We start from the raw sequence: 21564 nt of genomic DNA, 5'->3' as shown, positions 1-21564 counted from the left end.
GACCACTGGGAGAAGAATCTGCGCGTGAGCAGCCATAGGTGCTGTTTTACTGAAGACCACAGGGAGAAGAATCTGCGCGTGAGCAGCCATAGGTGCTGTTTTACTGAAGACCACGGGGAGAAGAATCTGCGCTTGAGCAGCCATCGGTGCTGTTTTACTGAAGACCACTGGGAGATGAATTTGCGCATGAGCAGCCATCAGCGTCATATTAAAAAACATCTGGGAGATGAATCTGTGAATGCACTATTTTAACTGAAGACCACCAGGAGATGAATCTGGGCATTGGGCCGCCATCGGCGTTACATTACTGAAGACCACCGAGAGATGAATCTGCACATGTGTTGCCCTCTACGCTAACTTTAAATACAGAGGCAGATACAGACACCAGAGGAAGGGGGAGGGGCCGGGCACAGCCAAAGACCCTGCCCACAGTCCTGCCCCTATGTAAGTTATTACACCCAAATTTCAAATGCGAATTAAAGACCAGTAAGCGGATTTCTTCCCTATTGAACCTGCCTACCAGCGCCATTATGGCCATGCCTTTACTTTAACAAGCTAAACTGTGATGACAATTTCTCTTAAAGTGTGTACTGTCAATCAACTAGAGTGACGCAGGGAGAACCCGTCCAGGGACACCATCAAACTAGTCACGTCTCTTCCTATAGTACCCCACCGGCTTTTCAAACTATTTTAACAAATGGTGCATCCAGGGTCTGATTCTTGTTCGGGCAGCTTGAATCTAACGACAGGTTCCCTTTAACCCTCTAGTTAGATGAATGCAATGGTTAATACTCTGAGCATACGCATTTCATTCCTTCTTTCTAAAGACCATCAACTGTTTCCACCAATAAAGTTAAATGTGCCCTTGCTGACGGTATCCATCCCAAAAATCAGATTACTCTTTATTTTAATGGATACACGATGTCGTTTATTTTTGCCCATGGAGTTCCCCTTTAAGATCCTACTGCCAAAAGAAAGAATAAAATCATGAACTAAACCAACAAACTTTTTCCATGGAAGGATAAATTCCGCGGAACTGGAGGAAATGACCACTTTTGCCGTCATCTCCAGCCCTTTGTTTCGAGGATCAATAGCAGAAATCGAATCTGCGAAGCTCGATTGCATTCCCAGCGAGCGGGCTGTAATATCAGCCGTAAAGTGGAAGAGCTCGGAGGCGATCATGTAATACATGGCTTTGTTACCAGCGGCCATAGAAAGCTTCTCCGGCCAGCTGGGAGACACAGCCATATCACAGTGCCACCGGCTACGTATTCTCCCAGGCCTGGGAACAAGAAGCCGATTTCCTCTCCATTCTTCGTCTTTCTAGGATGACAGGGCTATGATAAATAGTCACATCAATGCCTGCATGGAACAAAGAGGGATTTTTTTGATTGACAGGAGGAAACCACACAAAAGGAGGAGATTCGCCTCGTCTTCCTTTGGGGATGGAGTTTTTAAGAGCGAGGCGCCTGAAATTTTAGACTTTGAAGGCATCTCCTATGACTTCCAGGTAGAGACGTTCCTGCTGCATCCCCAGGTGACGTGACACCGGAGGAGAAGCCAAGAATGTGAAAGGACAGGTGAACTTGTAATTCCTGTCCCGTACTGTACACACACATAACACTCATCAGCCGCCTTCAGGATCTCACACTTACCACCATGTGGGTCATGTCAACACTTCACCTCTCGCAAAACAACTTTCTCTCTTTGCAGGAAATGATCGTTTGTTGTAAATTATGAGGGTGCAGATCGAGTATAGACCATGAAAAAAAATAGCTGAGGAGTCAGGAGAAAGGTACCTACTACAACTCTAAAATAAACTGCACAATGTTAAAAAGTAACCGTCGGTTTAATTTTTATTCCATAAATCAATAGTACAAGTGAAAATAAGAAACTTTGTAATAGAACTTATCACAGAGATCTGCTTTGTTCTCCTACTGGACTGATCGCTCACACTCAATATTCACTGTATTCATTGAAAAAAAGATTCTCCTATTATTTAGATAGAAGACAGCTGGTGCTTATAAGGTTCTATGGAGAAGGGAGGAGCTAGAGGCCGATACAGATATTCTGCTGCAAGTTCTCCATAAAATACCTTTTAGAAAAGTGTAACTGTTGTTTCAGGAGAACTTCCAGTAGAATATCTGTATCAGCCTCTGCTCCTCCTCCCTTCTCCATAGAACCTTATAAGCACCAACAGTAATCTCCTCTCTCAGTAATGGGAGAATGTGTCTTCATTGAATACAGATTTGACAGTTTTTTCCTTATTTAAAGAAGCCCTCCTCCTCCCATCATAATGAGCATCCTCTAAATATACTGCAATCATCATATAGAATCATAGAATCGTAGAGTTGGAAGGGACCTCCTGGGTCATCTGGTCCAACCCCCTGCTCAAAGCAGGATTCGCTAAATCATCCCAGTCAGATGTCTGTCCAGCCTGTTTGAAGACTTCCATTGAAGGAGAACTCATATAGCGCGGTGTACTTACAATTGCTCATTTTGACTTTCTACCCAGATAATTCTTCTCTTTTCCATTTGGTTTATGATTTCACTTGATTAAAAACTGACAGGCTGAACCCTTCCTTCTAAGCTCTTTGAAGAAACAGGAGGTTAATTTTCTCTGCGCAAGTCATCAGTCACTGTAAAAGTCCCTGGCAGGGGAAGAAGGGAACAGATGGGTCAGAAGTTGAAGAGGGGAATGATAAATGCAGGGACAAGAAACTTCCTGTTTCTACATAGAGCATAGAAAAGAGAAGAATTATCTGGGCAGAAAGGCAAAATGAGCAATTGTAAGTACACAGTGCCATATAATAAGTTGACTGCAATATAATGAGAGGAAAAAACTTTGATGGGAGGAGGAGGAGGAAGAGGAGGAGGAGGAGTAAGAGGAGGAGGAAGAGGAGGAGTGCTTCTTTAAACTGAAAGTGAAAGATCATTCCAGACTATCAGTCCATCTAAACAGACAGGCAAAAAAAGCTCAATGAAAAATGGCCATAATATCGTTGTTATCAACAGCTCACTGTTTAGATGATGGAGATGTGCTGCCGACAACACGGACTGTATATCGTATTGCCGAACTATGAGGACTGGCTCCTATTGCAGCTGCCGCCGCCAATCTGCGATAACAGCATTGAGGTGGTGCCATCCTGGTGGCTCGTCTCATCTTACACCCACTGGTGCCCCCTGCAATTCCCCCCAAAAAATGCAACAAATAGAGAACAAATCTTTTACATATCACAAAATCAATAACAGCTACAGCTCAGTGCACAAAAAAACACACCCGATAAAAAATTCCAGGTTTCAGAAAATGATGATACAACTAAAAGTTTATTTTATTTATTTATTTATTTTTTTTACAATTTTTCGGAATTTTAAACATTAAAATGTATATAAAAAGTTTGGTGTCATTGTAATTGTACTGAACTTAAGAAAAATTTTGACCACATAGTGAAATCTTTAAACCATTTCCCCCTCCCAAAAATGGCAGAATATTATTTTCCTTCACTTGTAAATTTTTCACTACATTATATGGTAATGTTGCCATTCATAAGTACAACCTGTCCCGCAAAAAACAACCCCTCCTACACCGATATCAAGCAAAAATAAGTACTATCCCTGGAAGAAAAATGGGGGGAGCATAAAAACAAAAAAAAATTGCCTGTAAAGGAAGTAGGTAACAGAGCAGACACAGTGGTGGTATGAGAGGGATGGAGGTTCCTTGTATTGACACATCGATCACATTCTTCCCCGAGAATATAGAGGTGTTATCAGTCATTGTACAGGAGGAGGTGAGCTGTGACATCACATATTGTGAATGGTGGATCCTGTGTTATCTACTGTATATAGAGGTGTTATCAGTCATTGTACAGCAGGAGGAGGAGAGCTGTGACATCTCCTATAGTGAATGGTGGATCCTGTGTTATCTACTGTATATAGAGGTGTTATCAGTCATTGTACAGGAGGGGGAGGAGGTGAGCTGTGATATAACCTATTGTGCATGGTGGATCTTGTGTTATCTACTGTATATAGAGGTGTTATCAGTCATTGTACAGGAGGAGGAGGTGAGCTGTGACATCTCCTATAGTGAATGGTGGATCCTGTGTTATCTACTGTATATAGAGGTGTTATCAGTCATTGTACAGGAGGGGGAGGAGGTGAGCTGTGATATCACCTATTGTGCATGGTGGATCTTGTGTTATCTACTGTATATAGAGGTGTTATCAGTCATTGTACAGGAGGAGGAGGTGAGCTGTGACATCACATATTGTGAATGGTGGATCCTGTGTTATCTAATGTATATAGAGGTGTTATCATTGTACAGGAGGAGGAGGTGAGCTGTGACATCACATTTTGTGAATAGTGGATCCTGTGTTAACTACTGTATATAGAGGTGTTATCAGTCATTGTACAGGAGGAGGAGAGCTGCGACATCTCCTATTGTGAATGGTGGATCCTGTGTTATCTACTGTATATAGAGGTGCTATCAGTCATTGTACAGGAGGGGGAGGAAGTAAGCTGTGATATCACCTATTGTGCATGGTGGATCTTGTGTTATCTACTGTATATAGAGGCGTTATAAGTCATTGTACAGGAGGAGGAGGTGAGCTGTGACATCACATATTGTGAATGGTGGATCCTGTGTTATCTACTGTATATAGAGGTGTTATCACTGTACAGGAGGAGGAGGTGAGCTGGGACATCACCTTTTGTGAATGGTGGATCCTGTGTTAGTTATATCTGCCATTGTAATCCTGCCTGTGATGATCATGAGATGACAGCTCAGAAGTGATCTCTACAGAACAATAATCATCAGTATGCTGTGAGGTTCACTGGCCAAAATGATAAATGTAAAATGTTGTTAGAATTTTAAAATCTAGTTAACTCAAATAAAAAATCTATAACAAAACCTCATCAAAATTGGTAAAAATATATCTAGCAATACGTTCCCTTTAAATAGGTAATACAGTGAAAACATTTATTACTGACTTTATTTGCGGCAAACAGTAGCAGCGTGTATGCCGCACTATGGCCCTCATGGTTACACATAAGCGTGGTTACTGGGAGAAAGTCAACTTCTTTCCTCCTGGGAGCTGCCGGCTTTCAGTCATAAATGTGCTGAGTGGCTATAGTCAAAGCTCAGCATACAGCGAGCAGTTAATGATGGAAAGTCCCGGCACTTTCATTGATAGCTCACACCGCACAATGGAGCTACAGACCCAGATGTCAATCAAAGTGGCGGGGCGTGCCTACAGCCAAAAATCACTGTATACTGAGCAGTGACTGTAGCCGCTACGGGAAATCCTCTATAACTGAAAGCCGGCGGCTCCAGGGAACAGAACCAAGTGTTATAGACTTTGGCTATTGTGCCTCCACTATGATTAAACAAGGTAAGTACTCACCGGAAAAAGAACATGTAGAGAGCAGCTGTGATGCAAAACAGAAGGACCTACATAAAGTAACCAAAAACAAAGCAATAAATAATCACAGCAAACACATGCACAATGCAGGAGCAATAAAGTCACTGTATTCCACATAATAAATTGGAGAAAAGGTATTATTTATATATGGCAGATAGAAATTTCATTTAAGTAGGTAAACAATGGGAAGAGAGGAACAAAAGCACAGATTTCAACGTCATTTGTCTTCTACTGAGTTACATCCTGTATAATACCCCAGAGCTGCACTCACTATTCTGCTGGTGCAATCACTGTGTACATATATTACATTACTGATCCTGAGTTACATCCTGTATTATACCCCAGAGCTGCACTCACTATTCTGCTGGTGCAGTCACTGTGTACATACATTACATTACTGATCCTGAGTTACATCCTGTATTATACCCCAGAGCTGCACTCACTATTCTGCTGGTGCATTCACTGTGTACATACATTACATTACTGATCCTGAGTTACATCCTGTGTACATACATTACATTACTGATCCTGTACTGATCCAGAATTACATCCTGTATTATACCCCAGAGCTGCACTCACTATTCTACTGGTGCAGTCACTGTGTACATACATTACATTACTGATCCTGAGTTACATCCTGTATTATACTCCAGAGCTGCACTCACTATTCTGCTGGTGCAGTCACTGTGTACATTCATTACATTACTGATCCTGAGTTACCTCCTGTATTATACCTCAGAGCTGCACTCACTATTCTGCTGGTGCAGTCACTGTGTACATACATTACAATACTGATCCTGAGTTACATCCTGTATTATACCCCAGAGCTGCACTCACTATTCTACTGGTGCAGTCACTGTTTACATACATTACATTACTGATCCTGAGTTACATCCTGTATTATACCCCAGAGCTGCACTCACTATTCTGCTGGTGCAGTCACTGTGTACATACATTACATTACTGATCCTGTACTGATCCTGAGTTACATCCTGTATTATACCCCAGAGCTGCACTCACTATTCTGCTGGTGCAGTCACTGTGTACATACATTACATTACTGATCCTGAGTTACATCCTGTATTATACCCCAGAGCTGCACTCACTATTCTGCTGATGCAGTCACTGTGTACATACGTTACATTACTGATCCTGAGTTACCTCCTGTATTATACCTCAGAGCTGCACTCGCTATTCTGCTGTTGCAGTCACTGTGTACATACATTACATTACTGATCCTGTACTGATCCTGAGTTACATCCTGTATTATACCCCAGAGCTGCACTCACTATTCTACTGGTGCAGTCACTGTGTACATACATTACATTACTGATCCTGAGTTACCTCCTGTATTATACCCCAGAGCTGCACTCACTATTCTGCTGGTGCAGTCACTGTGTACATACATTACATTACTGATCCTGAGTTACCTCCTGTATTATACCCCAGAGCTGCACTCACTATTCTGCTGGTGCAGTCACTGTGTACATACATTACATTACTGATCCTGAGTTACATCCTGTATTATACCCCAGAACTGCACTCACTATTCTGCTGGTGCAGTCACTGTGTACATACATTACATTACTGATCCTGAGTTACATCCTGTGTACATACATTACTGATCCTGTACTGATCCAGAATTACATCCTGTATTATACCCCAGAGCTGCACTCACTATTCTACTGGTACAGTCACTGTGTACATACATTACATTACTGATCCTGAGTTACATCCTGTATTATACTCCAGAGCTGCACTCACTATTCTGCTGGTGCAGTCACTGTGTACATTCATTACATTACTGATCCTGAGTTACCTCCTGTATTATACCCCAGAGCTGCACTCACTATTCTGCTGGTGCAGTCACTGTGTACATACATTACAATACTGATCCTGAGTTACATTATGTATTATACCCCAGAGCTGCACTCACTATTCTGCTGGTGCAGTCACTGTGTACATACATTATATTACTGATCCTGAGTTACATCCTGTATTATACTCCAAAGCTGCACTCACTATTTTGTTGGTGCAGTCACTGTGTACATACATTACATTACTGATCCTGAGTTACATCCTGTATTATACCCCAGAGCTGCACTCACTATTCTACTGGTGCAGTCACTGTGTACATACATTACATTACTGATCCTGAGTTACATCCTGTATTATACTCCAGAGCTGAACTCACTATTCTGCTGGTGCAGTCACTGTGTACATTCATTACATTACTGATCCTGACTTACCTCCTGTATTATACCCCAGAGCTGCACTCACTATTCTGCTGGTGCAGTCACTGTGTACATACATTACAATACTGATCCTGAGTTACATTATGTATTATACCCCAGAGCTGCACTCACTATTCTGCTGGTGCAGTCACTGTGTACATACATTACATTACTGATCCTGTACTGATCCTGAGTTACATCCTGTATTATACCCCAGAGCTGCACTCACTATTCTGCTGGTGCAGTCACTGTGTACATACATTACAAAACTGATCCTGAGTTACATCCTGTATTATACCTCAGAGCTGCACTCACTATTTTGCTGGTGCAGTCACTGTGTACATACATTACATTACTGATCCTGAGTTACATCCTGTATTATACACCAGAGCTGCACTCACTATTCTGCTGATGCAGTCACTGTGTACATACGTTACATTACTTATCCTGAGTTACCTCCTGTATTATACCCCAGAGCTGCACTCGCTATTCTGCTGTTGCAGTCACTGTGTACATACATTACATTACTGATCCTGTACTGATCCTGAGTTACATCCTGTATTATACCCCACAGCTGCACTCACTATTCTGCTGGCGCAGTCACTGTGTACATACATTACTGATCCTGAGTTACATCCTGTATTATACTCCATAGCTGCACTCACTATTCTGCTGGTGCAGTCACTGTATACATACATTACATTACTGATCCTGAGTAACATCCTGCATTATACTCCAGAGCTGCACTCACTATTCTGCTGGTGCAGTCACTGTGTACACACATTACATTACTTATCCTGAGTTACATCCTGTATTATACTCCAGAGATGCACTCGCTATTCTGCTGGTGCAGTCACTGTGTACATACTGTACATTACTGATCCTGAGTTACATCCTGTATTATACTCCAGAGCTGCACTCACTATTCTGCTGGTGCAGTCACTGTGTACATACATTACATTACTGATCCTGAGTTACATCCTGTATTATACTCCAGAGCTGCACTCACTATTCTGCTGGTGCACTCACTGTGTACATACATTACATTACTGATCCTGTACTGATCCAGAATTACATCCTGTATTATACCCCAGAGCTGCACTCACTATTCTACTGGTGCAGTCACTGTTTACATACATTACATTACTGATCCTGAGTTACATCCTGTATTATACCCCAGAGCTGCACTCACTATTCTGCTGGTGCAGTCACTGTGTACATACATTACAATACTGATCCTGAGTTACATTATGTCCCCAGAGCTGCACTCACTATTCTGCTGGTGCAGTCACTATGTACATACATTACATTACTGATCCTGTACTGATCCTGAGTTACATCCTGTATTATACCCCAGAGCTGCACTCACTATTCTGCTGGTGCAGTCACTGTGTACATACATTACATTACTGATCCTGAGTTACATCCTGTATTATACCTCAGAGCTGCACTCACTATTCTGCTGGTGCAGTCACTGTGTACATACATTACATTACTGATCCTGAGTTACATCCTGTATTATACCCCAGAGCTGCACTCACTATTCTGCTGATGCAGTCACTGTGTACATACGTTACATTACTGATCCTGAGTTACCTCCTGTATTATACCCCAGAGCTGCACTCGCTATTCTGCTGTTGCAGTCACTGTGTACATACATTACATTACTGATCCTGTACTGATCCTGAGTTACATCCTGTATTATACCCCAGAGCTGCACTCACTATTCTGCTGGTGCAGTCACTGTCTACATACATTACATTACTGATCCTGAGTTACATCCTGTATTATACCTCAGAGCTGCACTCACTATTCTGCTGGTGCAGTCACTGTGTACATACATTACATTACTGATCCTGAGTTACATCCTGTATTATACCCCAGAGCTGCACTCACTATTCTGCTGGTGCAGTCACTGTGTACATACATTACATTACTGATCCCGAGTTACATCCTGTGTACATAGATTACATTACTGATCCTGTACTGATCCAGAATTACATCCTGTATTATACCCCAGAGCTGCACTCACTATTCTACTGGTGCAGTCACTGTGTACATACATTACATTACTGATCCTGAGTTACATCCTGTATTATACTCCAGAGCTGCACTCACTATTCTGCTGGTGCAGTCACTGTGTACATTCATTACATTACTGATCCTGAGTTACCTCCTGTATTATACCGCAGAGCTGCACTCACTGTGTACATACATTACAATACTGATCCTGAGTTACATTATGTATTATACCCCAGAGCTGCACTCACTATTCTGCTGGTGCAGTCACTGTGTACATATATTACATTACTGATCCTGTACTGATCCTGAGTTACATCCTGTATTATACCCCAGAGCTGCACTCACTATTCTGCTGGTGCAGTCACTGTCTACATACATTACATTACTTATCCTGAGTTACATCCTGTATTATACCTCAGAGCTGCACTCACTATTCTGCTGGTGCAGTCACTGTGTACATACATTACATTACTGATCCTGAGTTACATCCTGTATTATACCCCAGAGCTGCACTCACTATTCTGCTGATGCAGTCACTGTGTACATACGTTACATTACTGATCCTGAGTTACCTCCTGTATTATACCCCAGAGCTGCACTCGCTATTCTGCTGTTGCAGTCACTGTGTACATACATTACATTACTGATCCTGTACTGATCCTGAGTTACATCCTGTATTATACCCCAGAGCTGCACTCACTATTCTACTGGTGCAGTCACTGTGTACATACATTACATTACTGATCCTGAGTTACCTCCTGTATTATACCCCAGAGCTGCACTCACTATTCTGCTGGTGCAGTCACTGTGTACATACATTACATTACTGATCCCGAGTTACATCCTGTGTACATAGATTACATTACTGATCCTGTACTGATCCAGAATTACATCCTGTATTATACCCCAGAGCTGCACTCACTATTCTACTGGTGCAGTCACTGTGTACATACATTACATTACTGATCCTGAGTTACATCCTGTATTATACTCCAGAGCTGCACTCACTATTCTGCTGGTGCAGTCACTGTGTACATTCATTACATTACTGATCCTGAGTTACCTCCTGTATTATACCGCAGAGCTGCACTCACTATTCTGCTGGTGCAGTCACTGTGTACATACATTACAATACTGATCCTGAGTTACATTATGTATTATACCCCAGAGCTGCACTCACTATTCTGCTGGTGCAGTCACTGTGTACATATATTACATTACTGATCCTGTACTGATCCTGAGTTACATCCTGTATTATACCCCAGAGCTGCACTCACTATTCTGCTGGTGCAGTCACTGTCTACATACATTACATTACTTATCCTGAGTTACATCCTGTATTATACCTCAGAGCTGCACTCACTATTCTGCTGGTGCAGTCACTGTGTACATACATTACATTACTGATCCTGAGTTACATCCTGTATTATACCCCAGAGCTGCACTCACTATTCTGCTGATGCAGTCACTGTGTACATACGTTACATTACTGATCCTGAGTTACCTCCTGTATTATACCCCAGAGCTGCACTCGCTATTCTGCTGTTGCAGTCACTGTGTACATACATTACATTACTGATCCTGTACTGATCCTGAGTTACATCCTGTATTATACCCCAGAGCTGCACTCACTATTCTACTGGTGCAGTCACTGTGTACATACATTACATTACTGATCCTGTAGTGATCCTGAGTTACATCCTGTATTATACCCCACAGCTGCACTCACTATTCTGCTGGCGCAGTCACTGTGTACATACATTACATTACTGATCCTGTAGTGATCCTGAGTTACATCCTGTATTATACCCCACAGCTGCACTCACTATTCTGCTGGCGCAGTCACTGTGTACATACATTACTGATCCTGAGTTACATCCTGTATTATACTCCAGAGCTGCACTCACTATTCTGCTGGTGCAGTCACTGTATACATACATTACATTACTGGTCCTGAGTAACATCCTGCATTATACTCCAGAGCTGCACTCACTATTCTGCTGGTGCAGTCACTGTGTACACACATTACATTACTTATCCTGAGTTACATCCTGTATTATACCTCAGAGCTGCACTCACTATTCTGCTGTTGCAGTCACTGTGTACATACGTTACATTACTGATCCTGAGTTACCTCCTGTATTATACCCCAGAGCTGCACTCGCTATTCTGCTGTTGCAGTCACTGTGTACATACATTACATTACTGATCCTGTACTGATCCTGAGTTACATCCTGTATTATACCCCAGAGCTGCACTCACTATTCTACTGGTGCAGTCACTGTGTACATACATTACATTACTGATCCTGAGTTACCTCCTGTATTATACCCCAGAGCTGCACTCACTATTCTGCTGGTGCAGTCACTGTGTACATACATTACATTACTGATCCCGAGTTACATCCTGTGTACATAGATTACATTACTGATCCTGTACTGATCCAGAATTACATCCTGTATTATACCCCAGAGCTGCACTCACTATTCTACTGGTGCAGTCACTGTGTACATACATTACATTACTGATCCTGAGTTACATCCTGTATTATACTCCAGAGCTGCACTCACTATTCTGCTGGTGCAGTCACTGTGTACATTCATTACATTACTGATCCTGAGTTACCTCCTGTATTATACCGCAGAGCTGCACTCACTATTCTGCTGGTGCAGTCACTGTGTACATACATTACAATACTGATCCTGAGTTACATTATGTATTATACCCCAGAGCTGCACTCACTATTCTGCTGGTGCAGTCACTGTGTACATATATTACATTACTGATCCTGTACTGATCCTGAGTTACATCCTGTATTATACCCCAGAGCTGCACTCACTATTCTGCTGGTGCAGTCACTGTCTACATACATTACATTACTGATCCTGAGTTACATCCTGTATTATACCTCAGAGCTGCACTCACTATTCTGCTGGTGCAGTCACTGTGTACATACATTACATTACTGATCCTGAGTTACATCCTGTATTATACCCCAGAGCTGCACTCACTATTCTGCTGATGCAGTCACTGTGTACATACGTTACATTACTGATCCTGAGTTACCTCCTGTATTATACCCCAGAGCTGCACTCGCTATTCTGCTGTTGCAGTCACTGTGTACATACATTACATTACTGATCCTGTACTGATCCTGAGTTACATCCTGTATTATACCCCAGAGCTGCACTCACTATTCTACTGGTGCAGTCACTGTGTACATACATTACATTACTGATCCTGAGTTACCTCCTGTATTATACCCCAGAGCTGCACTCACTATTCTGCTGGTGCAGTCACTGTGTACATACATTACATTACTGATCCTGTAGTGATCCTGAGTTACATCCTGTATTATACCCCACAGCTGCACTCACTATTCTGCTGGCGCAGTCACTGTGTACATACATTACTGATCCTGAGTTACATCCTGTATTATACTCCAGAGCTGCACTCACTATTCTGCTGGTGCAGTCACTGTATACATACATTACATTACTGGTCCTGAGTAACATCCTGCATTATACTCCAGAGCTGCACTCACTATTCTGCTGGTGCAGTCACTGTGTACACACATTACATTACTTATCCTGAGTTACATCCTGTATTATACCCCAGAGCTGCACTCACTATTCTGCTGGTGCAGTCACTGTGTACATACATTACATTACTGATCCTGTACTGATCCTGAGTTACATCCTGTATTATACCCCAGAGCTGCACTCACTATTCTGCTGGTGCAGTCACTGTGTACATACATTACTGTTATGAATGAGTCACCCAAGAGGAACAACAAAAAGCTAACTCCCAGAAAACCAGAGAGGTTGGTCACTATGCAGATTGCAGATCCCTGGTCTTAACCACAACAACTAACAGTAGCAGTGGAGCGTTCCTACGTTGCTCCTAGACGCCTCGTCACCGCCGGAGGGCTACATAAACCTAAAGCAAGAAAAGGGAAAACTAACTGCCCCAGAGCAGACCCCAAAAGAAAAGACAGCCCCCACACATGTATTGACGGTGAAGCAAGATGAAAACACAAACACAGGCAGGAAAATAGGCTGTGCAAACGATGGGGCCCGACTAACTAGAAAGGACAGGAAAGGAAAGCCACTGTCTGCAATCTGCCAAAAAACCCTACCAAAATAATGTCCAACACGTCTGATAGCAAAATTAACCCTGAAGTCACTAGACTTCTCCCACTATATCAGCACTCTGAAATATGCTGAAACAGAGCAAAAAGAGAGGCCAATCTAATAAGGGACAAAAAGGCAAATTGGCAAATACAGATAAATAGGAGTGGCAGTTCAGCATGGCCCCAGCAGGGGCAAGCTGACCACACAAGAAACTGAATTGACCAACAAGCGCAAGTGTGAACATTAGCAAAAAACAAACTGAACTTGAGAAGACTGGAAGAGAGCTGAAGTCCAAGACCTGAGAAGCAGACTCAATCACCAGCGCCAGGATAGGGCGTCGGCTGTCTTATATCCAGTCTGATACTCCAGAGATCCAATCGTTATCCTTCTAATCAGGTGGCAGATCACTACCACTTAAACCAACCTCACTACCTCCTGTCACCACCAGAGGGAGAACGGAAGGAGAACTCTCTACTGATGGAGCAGAAAATGAGCTCATAACACATTACATTACTGATCCTGAGTTACATCCTGTATTATACCCCAGAGCTGCACTCACTATTCTGCTGGTGCAGTCACTGTGTACATGCATTACTGATCCTGAGTTACATCCGATATTATACCCCAGAGCTGCACTCACTATTCTGCTTGTGCAGTCACTGTGTACATACATTACATGACTGATCCTGAGTTACATCCTGTATTATACCCCAGAGCTGCACTCACTATTCTGCTGGTGCAGTCACTGTGTACATACGTTACTGATCCTGAGTTACATCCTGTATTATACTGCAGAGCTGAGCTCACTATTATGCTGGTGCAGTCACTGTGTACATACATTACATGACTGATCCTGAGTTACATCCTGTATTATACCCCAGAGCTGCACTCACTATTCTGCTGGTGCAGTCACTGTGTACATACATTACTGATTCTGAGTTACATCTGGTATTATACCCCAGAGCTGCACTCACTATTCTGCTGGTGCAGTCACAGTGTACATACATTACTGATCCTGAGTTACATCCTGTATTATACCCCAGAGCTGCACTCACTCTTCTGCTGGTGCAGTCACTGTGTACATACATTACATGACTGATCCTGAGTTGCATCCTGTATTATACCCCAGAGCTGCACTCACTATTCTGCTGGTTCAGTCACTGTGCACATACATTACTGATCCTGAGTTACATCCTGTAACATACCCCAGAGCTGCACTCACTCTTCTGCTGGTGCAGTCACTGTGTACATACATTACATGACTGATCCTGAGTTACATCCTGTATTATACCCCAGAGCTGCACTCACTATTCTGCTGGTGCAGTCACAGTGTACATACATTACTGAACCTGAGTTACATCCTGTATTATACCCCAGAGCTGCACTCACTACGCTGCTGGTGCAGTCACTGTGTACATACATTACATGACTGATCCTGAGTCACATCCTGTATTATACTCCAGAGCTGTACTCACTATTCTGCTGGTGCAGTCACTGTATACATACATTACATTACTGATCCTGAGTTAAATCCTGTATTATACCCCAGAGATGCACTCACTATTCTGCTGGTGCAGTCACTGTGTACATACATTACATTACTGATCCTGAGTTAAATCCTGTATTATGCTCCAGAGCTGCACTCACCATTCTGCTGGTGCAGTCACTGTGTACATACATTACATTACTGAACCTGAGTTACATCCTGTATTACACTCCAGAGCTGCGCTCACTATTCTGCTGGTGCAGTCACTGTGTACATACATTACATTACTGATCCTGAGTTACATCCTGTATTATACTCCAGAGCTGCACTCACTATTCTGCTGGTGCAGTCACTGTGTACATACATTACATTACTGATCCTGAGTTACATCCTGTATTATACCCCAGAGCTGCACTCACTATTCTGCTGGTGCAGTCACTGTGTACATACATTACATTACTAATCCTGAGTTACATCCTGTATTATACCCCAGAGCTGCGCTCACTATTCTGCTGGTGCAGTCACTGTGTACAAACATTACATTACTGATCCTGAGTTACATACTGTATTATACCCCAGAGCTGCACTCACTATTCTGCTGGTGCAGTCACTGTGTACATCCATTACATTACTGATCCTGAGTTACAGCCTGTATTATACCCCAGAGCTGCGCTCACTAGAAGTGAATGGAGAGGGCTGAGCATGCACAGCACCTTCATAGAAGTGAATGGAGAGGGCTGAGCATGTGCAGCACTTTCATAGAAGTGAATGGAGAGGGCTGAGCATGCGCAGCACCTTCATAGAAGAGAATGGAGAGGGCTGAGCATGCGCAGCACCTTCATAGAAGAGAATGGAGAGGGCTGAGCATGTGCAGCACCTTCATAGAAGTGAATGGAGAGGGCTGAGCATGCGCAGCACCTTCATAGAAGTGAATGGAGAGGTCTGAGCATGCGCAGCACCTTCATAGAAGTGAATGGAGAGGGCTGAGCATGTGCAACACTTCCATAGAAGTAAATGGAGAGGGCTGAGCATGCACAGCATTTCCATATAAGTGAATGGAGAGGGCTGAGCATGTGCATCACTTCTATAGAAGTGAACGGAGGGGGCTGAGCATGCACAGCATTTCCATAGAAGTGAATGGAGAGGGCTGAGAATACACAGCATTTCCATAGAAGTGAATGGAGAGGGCTGAGCTTCCATAGAAGTGAATGGAGAGGGGTGAGCATCCAGAACATTTCCATAGAAGTGAATGGAGTGGGCTGAGCATTCACATCACTCACATAGAAGTGAATGGAGAGGGCTGAGTATGTGCAGCACTTCCATAGAAGTGAATGGAGAGGGCTGAGCCTGCGCAACTACACTCTCATTCCGACAGTGAGAGCCAGGAGCCAGCTCTCAAGATGGGTACGAAAGATGATAAGCCCGGTTTCAAGATACATGTGGGCTTTGCATCTATGAGACATTTATGGCATCAGATATGTCACTGATGGGGGATGAATCCATTTATTAGCCCTTTTGTATCCTGTTCACAGCTGAGAGTTTGCTACAATGACATCCAGTCCAAGCAGTGTCCTGTGGACTAAATCCATGAAGAGCACAGCTCTCCCTGCCATCCAGGTCACTTGTTACAGTTATCAGTGGAGTCCAAATGTTTCTGACGCATTTTTGCAGCGGAAATAAATAAGACCGCAGTGTTTTAAAGCAATGTGAATGAGATCTCTGACGTCTCGTGCACTCGTTGCTATTATTTCTTGCATGCGGAACCACCAAAGCATTTTTCTATACTGCAGCCGCTCAGTTCTTTCAGTGTTTTTTGCAGCATTTTTCACACTTTCATATGAATGGGCAAAAAATTAATGGAAGTAAAACTGTGTGCAAAAACACACAAATAATGTGTCAATAACATGGGTGTTTTACACAGCACTTTTCCTGCCAGCACTCTGGTTTTTGTGGCAGAAAACTGCTGCTAATCCTGGGTGTGCATACAGCCTCAGGGTATGCTCAGAATCCAGAATCCACACTGAATGGGGAAACTCTGCCAGCTCCTTGTTACTCCCCTCTCCCGGCGCCAGGCTCTCAGTATTCCACCTGGTGCAGCCTGGTGCTACCCCTGTTGTTCTGGGAATATTATGGTAACCTGGTGCACTCCACTGAGGTCACGCTCCTTAGCCTAATAAGCCATCTCAGGCAGCTGGATGCCACCTGAGTATTCAGGTAGTTAGAGCCCATACCACTCCTCAGGACCTTCACCCACTTCATTGCCACAATGTGCCTAGCGACATACCCAGCTCTATTGTGCCAGTGTATTCTGCTACATCACTGCAAGTGAGTCAACGAACGTACTGAGCATTACCAAGCCGCTGGCCTCAGCTACATCACTGCACAAAAGTCTACTAAAATACTAAGTGTTACTGTGTCCCTGGGCTAAGTCACATCACTACAATGGAGTCAATGAACACAGAGCACTGCTGTACTGCTGAGTCCTGATTTACCACTACAAGTGAGTCTACAAACATACTGAACATTACTGGGCAGCCAGGCTCTGCGACATCCCTACAAGTGAGTCTACAAACATACTGAGCATTATTGGGCAGCTGGGCTCTGCTATATCACTACAAGTGAGTCTACAATGAGTGATCAATGAGTGGAACAGGCTGCCACGAGAAGTGGTGAGTTCTCCTTCAATGGAAGTCTTCAAACAGAGGCTGGACAGACATCTGACTGGGATGATTTAGCGAATCCTGCTTTGAGCAGGGGGTTGGACCAGATGGCCCAGGAGGTCCCTTCCAACTCTACGATTCTATACAAACATACTGAGCATTATTGGGCAGCCGGGCTCTGCGACATCCCTACAAGGGAGTCTACAAACATACTGAGCATTATTGGGCAGCCGGGCTCTGCTACATCCCTACAAGTGAGTCTACAAACATACTGAGCACTATTGGGCAGCCGGGCTCTGCTACATCCCTACAAGTGAGTCTACGGACATACTGCGCATTATTGGGCGGCCGGGCTCTGCTACATCCCTACAAGTGAGTCTACGGACATACTGAGCATTATTGGGCGGCCGGGCTCTGCTACATCCCTACAAGTGAGTCTACGGACATACTGAGCATTATTGGGCGGCTGGGCTCTGCTATATCACTACAAGTGAGTCTACGGACATACTGAGCATTATTGGGCGGCTGGGCTCTGCTATATCACTACAAGTGTGTCTACGGACATACTGAGCATTATTGGGAGGCTGGGCTCTGCTATATCACTACAAATGAGTCTACGGATATACTGAGCATCACTATGCCTCTGGGCTATGTCACATTACTTCAAGGAAGTCTGCGGACATACCGAGCACTGCTGCATCACTATAAGTGAATCTACGGACATAAGTATTGCTGTGCAGCTGTACTATGTTACATCACAAGTAAGTCTACAGACATACCCAGCCCAGCAGTGCAGCGGCGCTCTTCTACATTACTCTTAGTGAGTGTCCTGACCTACTCAACTCTGCTACATTGCTTCAGTAAGCCTCCTGATCTACTTAACTCAGTCACATCGCTGAATGACCTCTGCTGTGTCGTTTGCTTGAATCTGCTACATCAGTCTCCCTGCGCTCAGCTTCCGTTCCTACTGGATGGCCCTGTTACACCAGTGTCCTCTGTCTATTCTGCTTCGAGGATCCACTTCACCAGGTGAGACATACGGCAAAGTTCACAAGCCGTGGATTCCTCATCTGCGAGTCCGCAGCAATGTACAGCGCTGTACAAGTAAATGGGTTTTCCAAAATCTCCATCGCACCTTGTGGAAATAAAAAATCCGCACAACAATGAAAGCATGGCGCGGATTTCAGATCTGCAGCACGCTCATTGTACAAGCTATCTGTCTTTGGCTGTGAAAAGTTTCAATTCACAGATTGCAAGAAGAGATCCTGCAAATGGCAAAGGATGGAAAGAAAGTGATGGCGCTTTATTTACAGAGTTAGAAACATTGTTGTTGGCTCCTTAGCACTTCCCTGTGAAAACGTGAAGCGTGCGGCAGAGATTGTAACGTCATCTGTCCCTCTGATCTACCGGATACCCTTGAAGTGGTAAGAGATACAAGAGGGAAAGATTTACAAGATGCTATTAATATTTGTACCCTCTCAAGAAATATTAGAACTGGATCTGCCCCCTCGAGAAATTGCTAAAAGTGCTTTACCGTCAATTACAAGAACTGCGTACAAGCTGTGAAAATATCTGGGAGGCGGAAAACGCTTAAAATAGAAGTAACACGGGGAAAAATAAATTAAAGGGTATGTAAACTTTTGCAAATACATTTTCTTAATGCATATAATGCATCTCAGCAAATAGCCTTGATAAAGGAAGATCTGTTCGCCGTCCTGATGTCTTTTCTCAATACTCTATTTTTTGACTGTTCCTCTGTTAAACCTCTTGGAAATGTAGGAAGACACTTGGGTTATTATAATTTCACTTGTGTCCTTACACATTCGGATGTTGTCAGCAAAGATTGGCCAGTTTCAGAGTGTGTAAGTAGACTCCCCTTTCACATGGGTCACAGTAATCAGACATTTCCAGGAGTAATAACAGAGGAACATCATAAACCTGAATTATATTATAATATATTTATATCCAGATTTTTATTCTACGAAGAGTACCGTTGGTGATATGGCAGAAAAGGGGACAGGACCACTTTAAAAAAATTATATATATGGGGGCCCAAGCCTGAACTGTAGTGGTCCCACTAATTGGATGTCCATCCACACAACTTTTATGACATTGTCTAACTATGTTAGATTCTGACCTCTTTCTCTCTCACTGTCACCCACTCTTTTTTCTCTTAGTGTTAGAGATAGCAGAAGGGAGGGGTGCACAGAGAACTCCAGTTTGAAGAGGGGACAAAGCATCTACAGTCTTGGGAAGGGCAAGAAAACAGGCTACAGAGAAGGAGGAAAGAACATGAAGAGGAAACATGAGCAGGATAGAAGCTGTGCTGATATTTGAGCTAATGAACGTAGAGCCACCCTGAATACACAAAAACCTCACATGCAGCCTATATTACTGGGAGGGAAACTCCCACAAGAGAAAAAGCTGAAACTTGGTTCAGGCTGCAAACTCATATCAGTTGGCCTAAAAATGAATGAAAAAAATTAAGCTATGATACATTTGGTGTTTTTTTTTTTACCAGGACAATCTTAAAAAAGTCCAATGGAAAAGGGGATTGAGCCAACCTGGACTATGGCTCAGATTCCCAGGGCCTGTATTACAGTACACCCTTGAGATTTCCCTAGGATATAAAATGTATTTGCAACATTTAAAGACATTAATTCAGGGAGTCAAAATTCTGATTATATTTGGCGGGTCTTCTATTCTTATAGAATGCCCTCAGAAAAGCTACTCCCATGCTCAAATATGTGAAAAGATCTACCAAGTTGACATTTCAGCTGGGAAAAGACAGCACTGGCCAGAGGCTGACATACCATTGGTGCAACCTGGGCAGCCACACATGGGCCCAAGATGTGAGGGAGCCACAACCACCTCCAAAACAGCAAGAAGGCTTTTGCCACAGACACAAAGAAGAGCCCATATATTCTTGCACAGGGGCCCTCTTCGGTCTGTGTCCGCCACTGGTATGGATCCACAGACCAGCACCGTATATGGCTCCAAACATCTTGTATAAATAATGAATCCCACAATGTCCAACGGGTGGACAGAACAGGTGGCACTTAACCTTGTTGATGTCTACCCCCATGTAGAAGAACAGACACCCTATCTGCCGGGTTTTATCGCTCATCAATAGAAGGCTTTATCCGATTTACCTCCCAGTCAAAAGGCTCTAAAGCCAGTGGCGGTAGCCTCCTGCCATTGTGCATAAACACGACTATCTAGAGATCCTCCCCCGGATTACAGCCCGATGTGTTCAAGTAAAAAAAAAAAGGAAGAAGAATAAAACAATTTGTCAGCTAATAGCTGGGCGGCGTGCCGACGGCACCACACCTTTGCCCAGGCAGCTGTAGGCAACTCTACTTGTAACCGTGCCAAACAGCTTTAAGCATCCTGCAGACAGGTAGTAGGATGAAAAAAGCAGATTAACGTGTGATATTGAACAAGAGATTATGGGGATTCGGGTTTAAAACGACTGAAAGTGGCATGTGTCGTGCAGAATCAACCTCTGATGTATCACACCTGTCAACGGAAGACAATCATGGTAATTCCAAGGCCAATTCTTTCCAGATCAGCACTTACGAGCCCTCGAGAGATCGCCGTGAAGTGAGGCCG

At 43.4% G+C, this 21564-nt stretch overlaps 1 protein-coding gene across 2 annotated transcripts in view; it reads right to left on the bottom strand.

Moving 5' to 3' along the window:
- Positions 1-21564, bottom strand: part of TMEM135 (transmembrane protein 135) — a 443538-nt gene that overhangs the window by 125098 nt on the left and 296876 nt on the right. For both annotated transcript variants that reach the window (XM_073569250.1, XM_073569251.1), the window contains one exon: positions 5400-5446. In XM_073569250.1, the coding sequence (XP_073425351.1) occupies positions 5400-5446 (47 nt within the window). The remainder of the gene's footprint in view (positions 1-5399; positions 5447-21564) is intronic.

Source organism: Dendrobates tinctorius, unplaced genomic scaffold, assembly GCF_039654945.1.
Source record: "Dendrobates tinctorius isolate UK_male_01 unplaced genomic scaffold, ASM3965494v1 ptg000023l, whole genome shotgun sequence".
NCBI classification, from domain to species: domain Eukaryota; kingdom Metazoa; phylum Chordata; class Amphibia; order Anura; family Dendrobatidae; genus Dendrobates; species Dendrobates tinctorius.
Note: the sequence above shows the minus strand (reverse complement) of the source record. Positions and strands in the feature narration are given on the sequence as shown.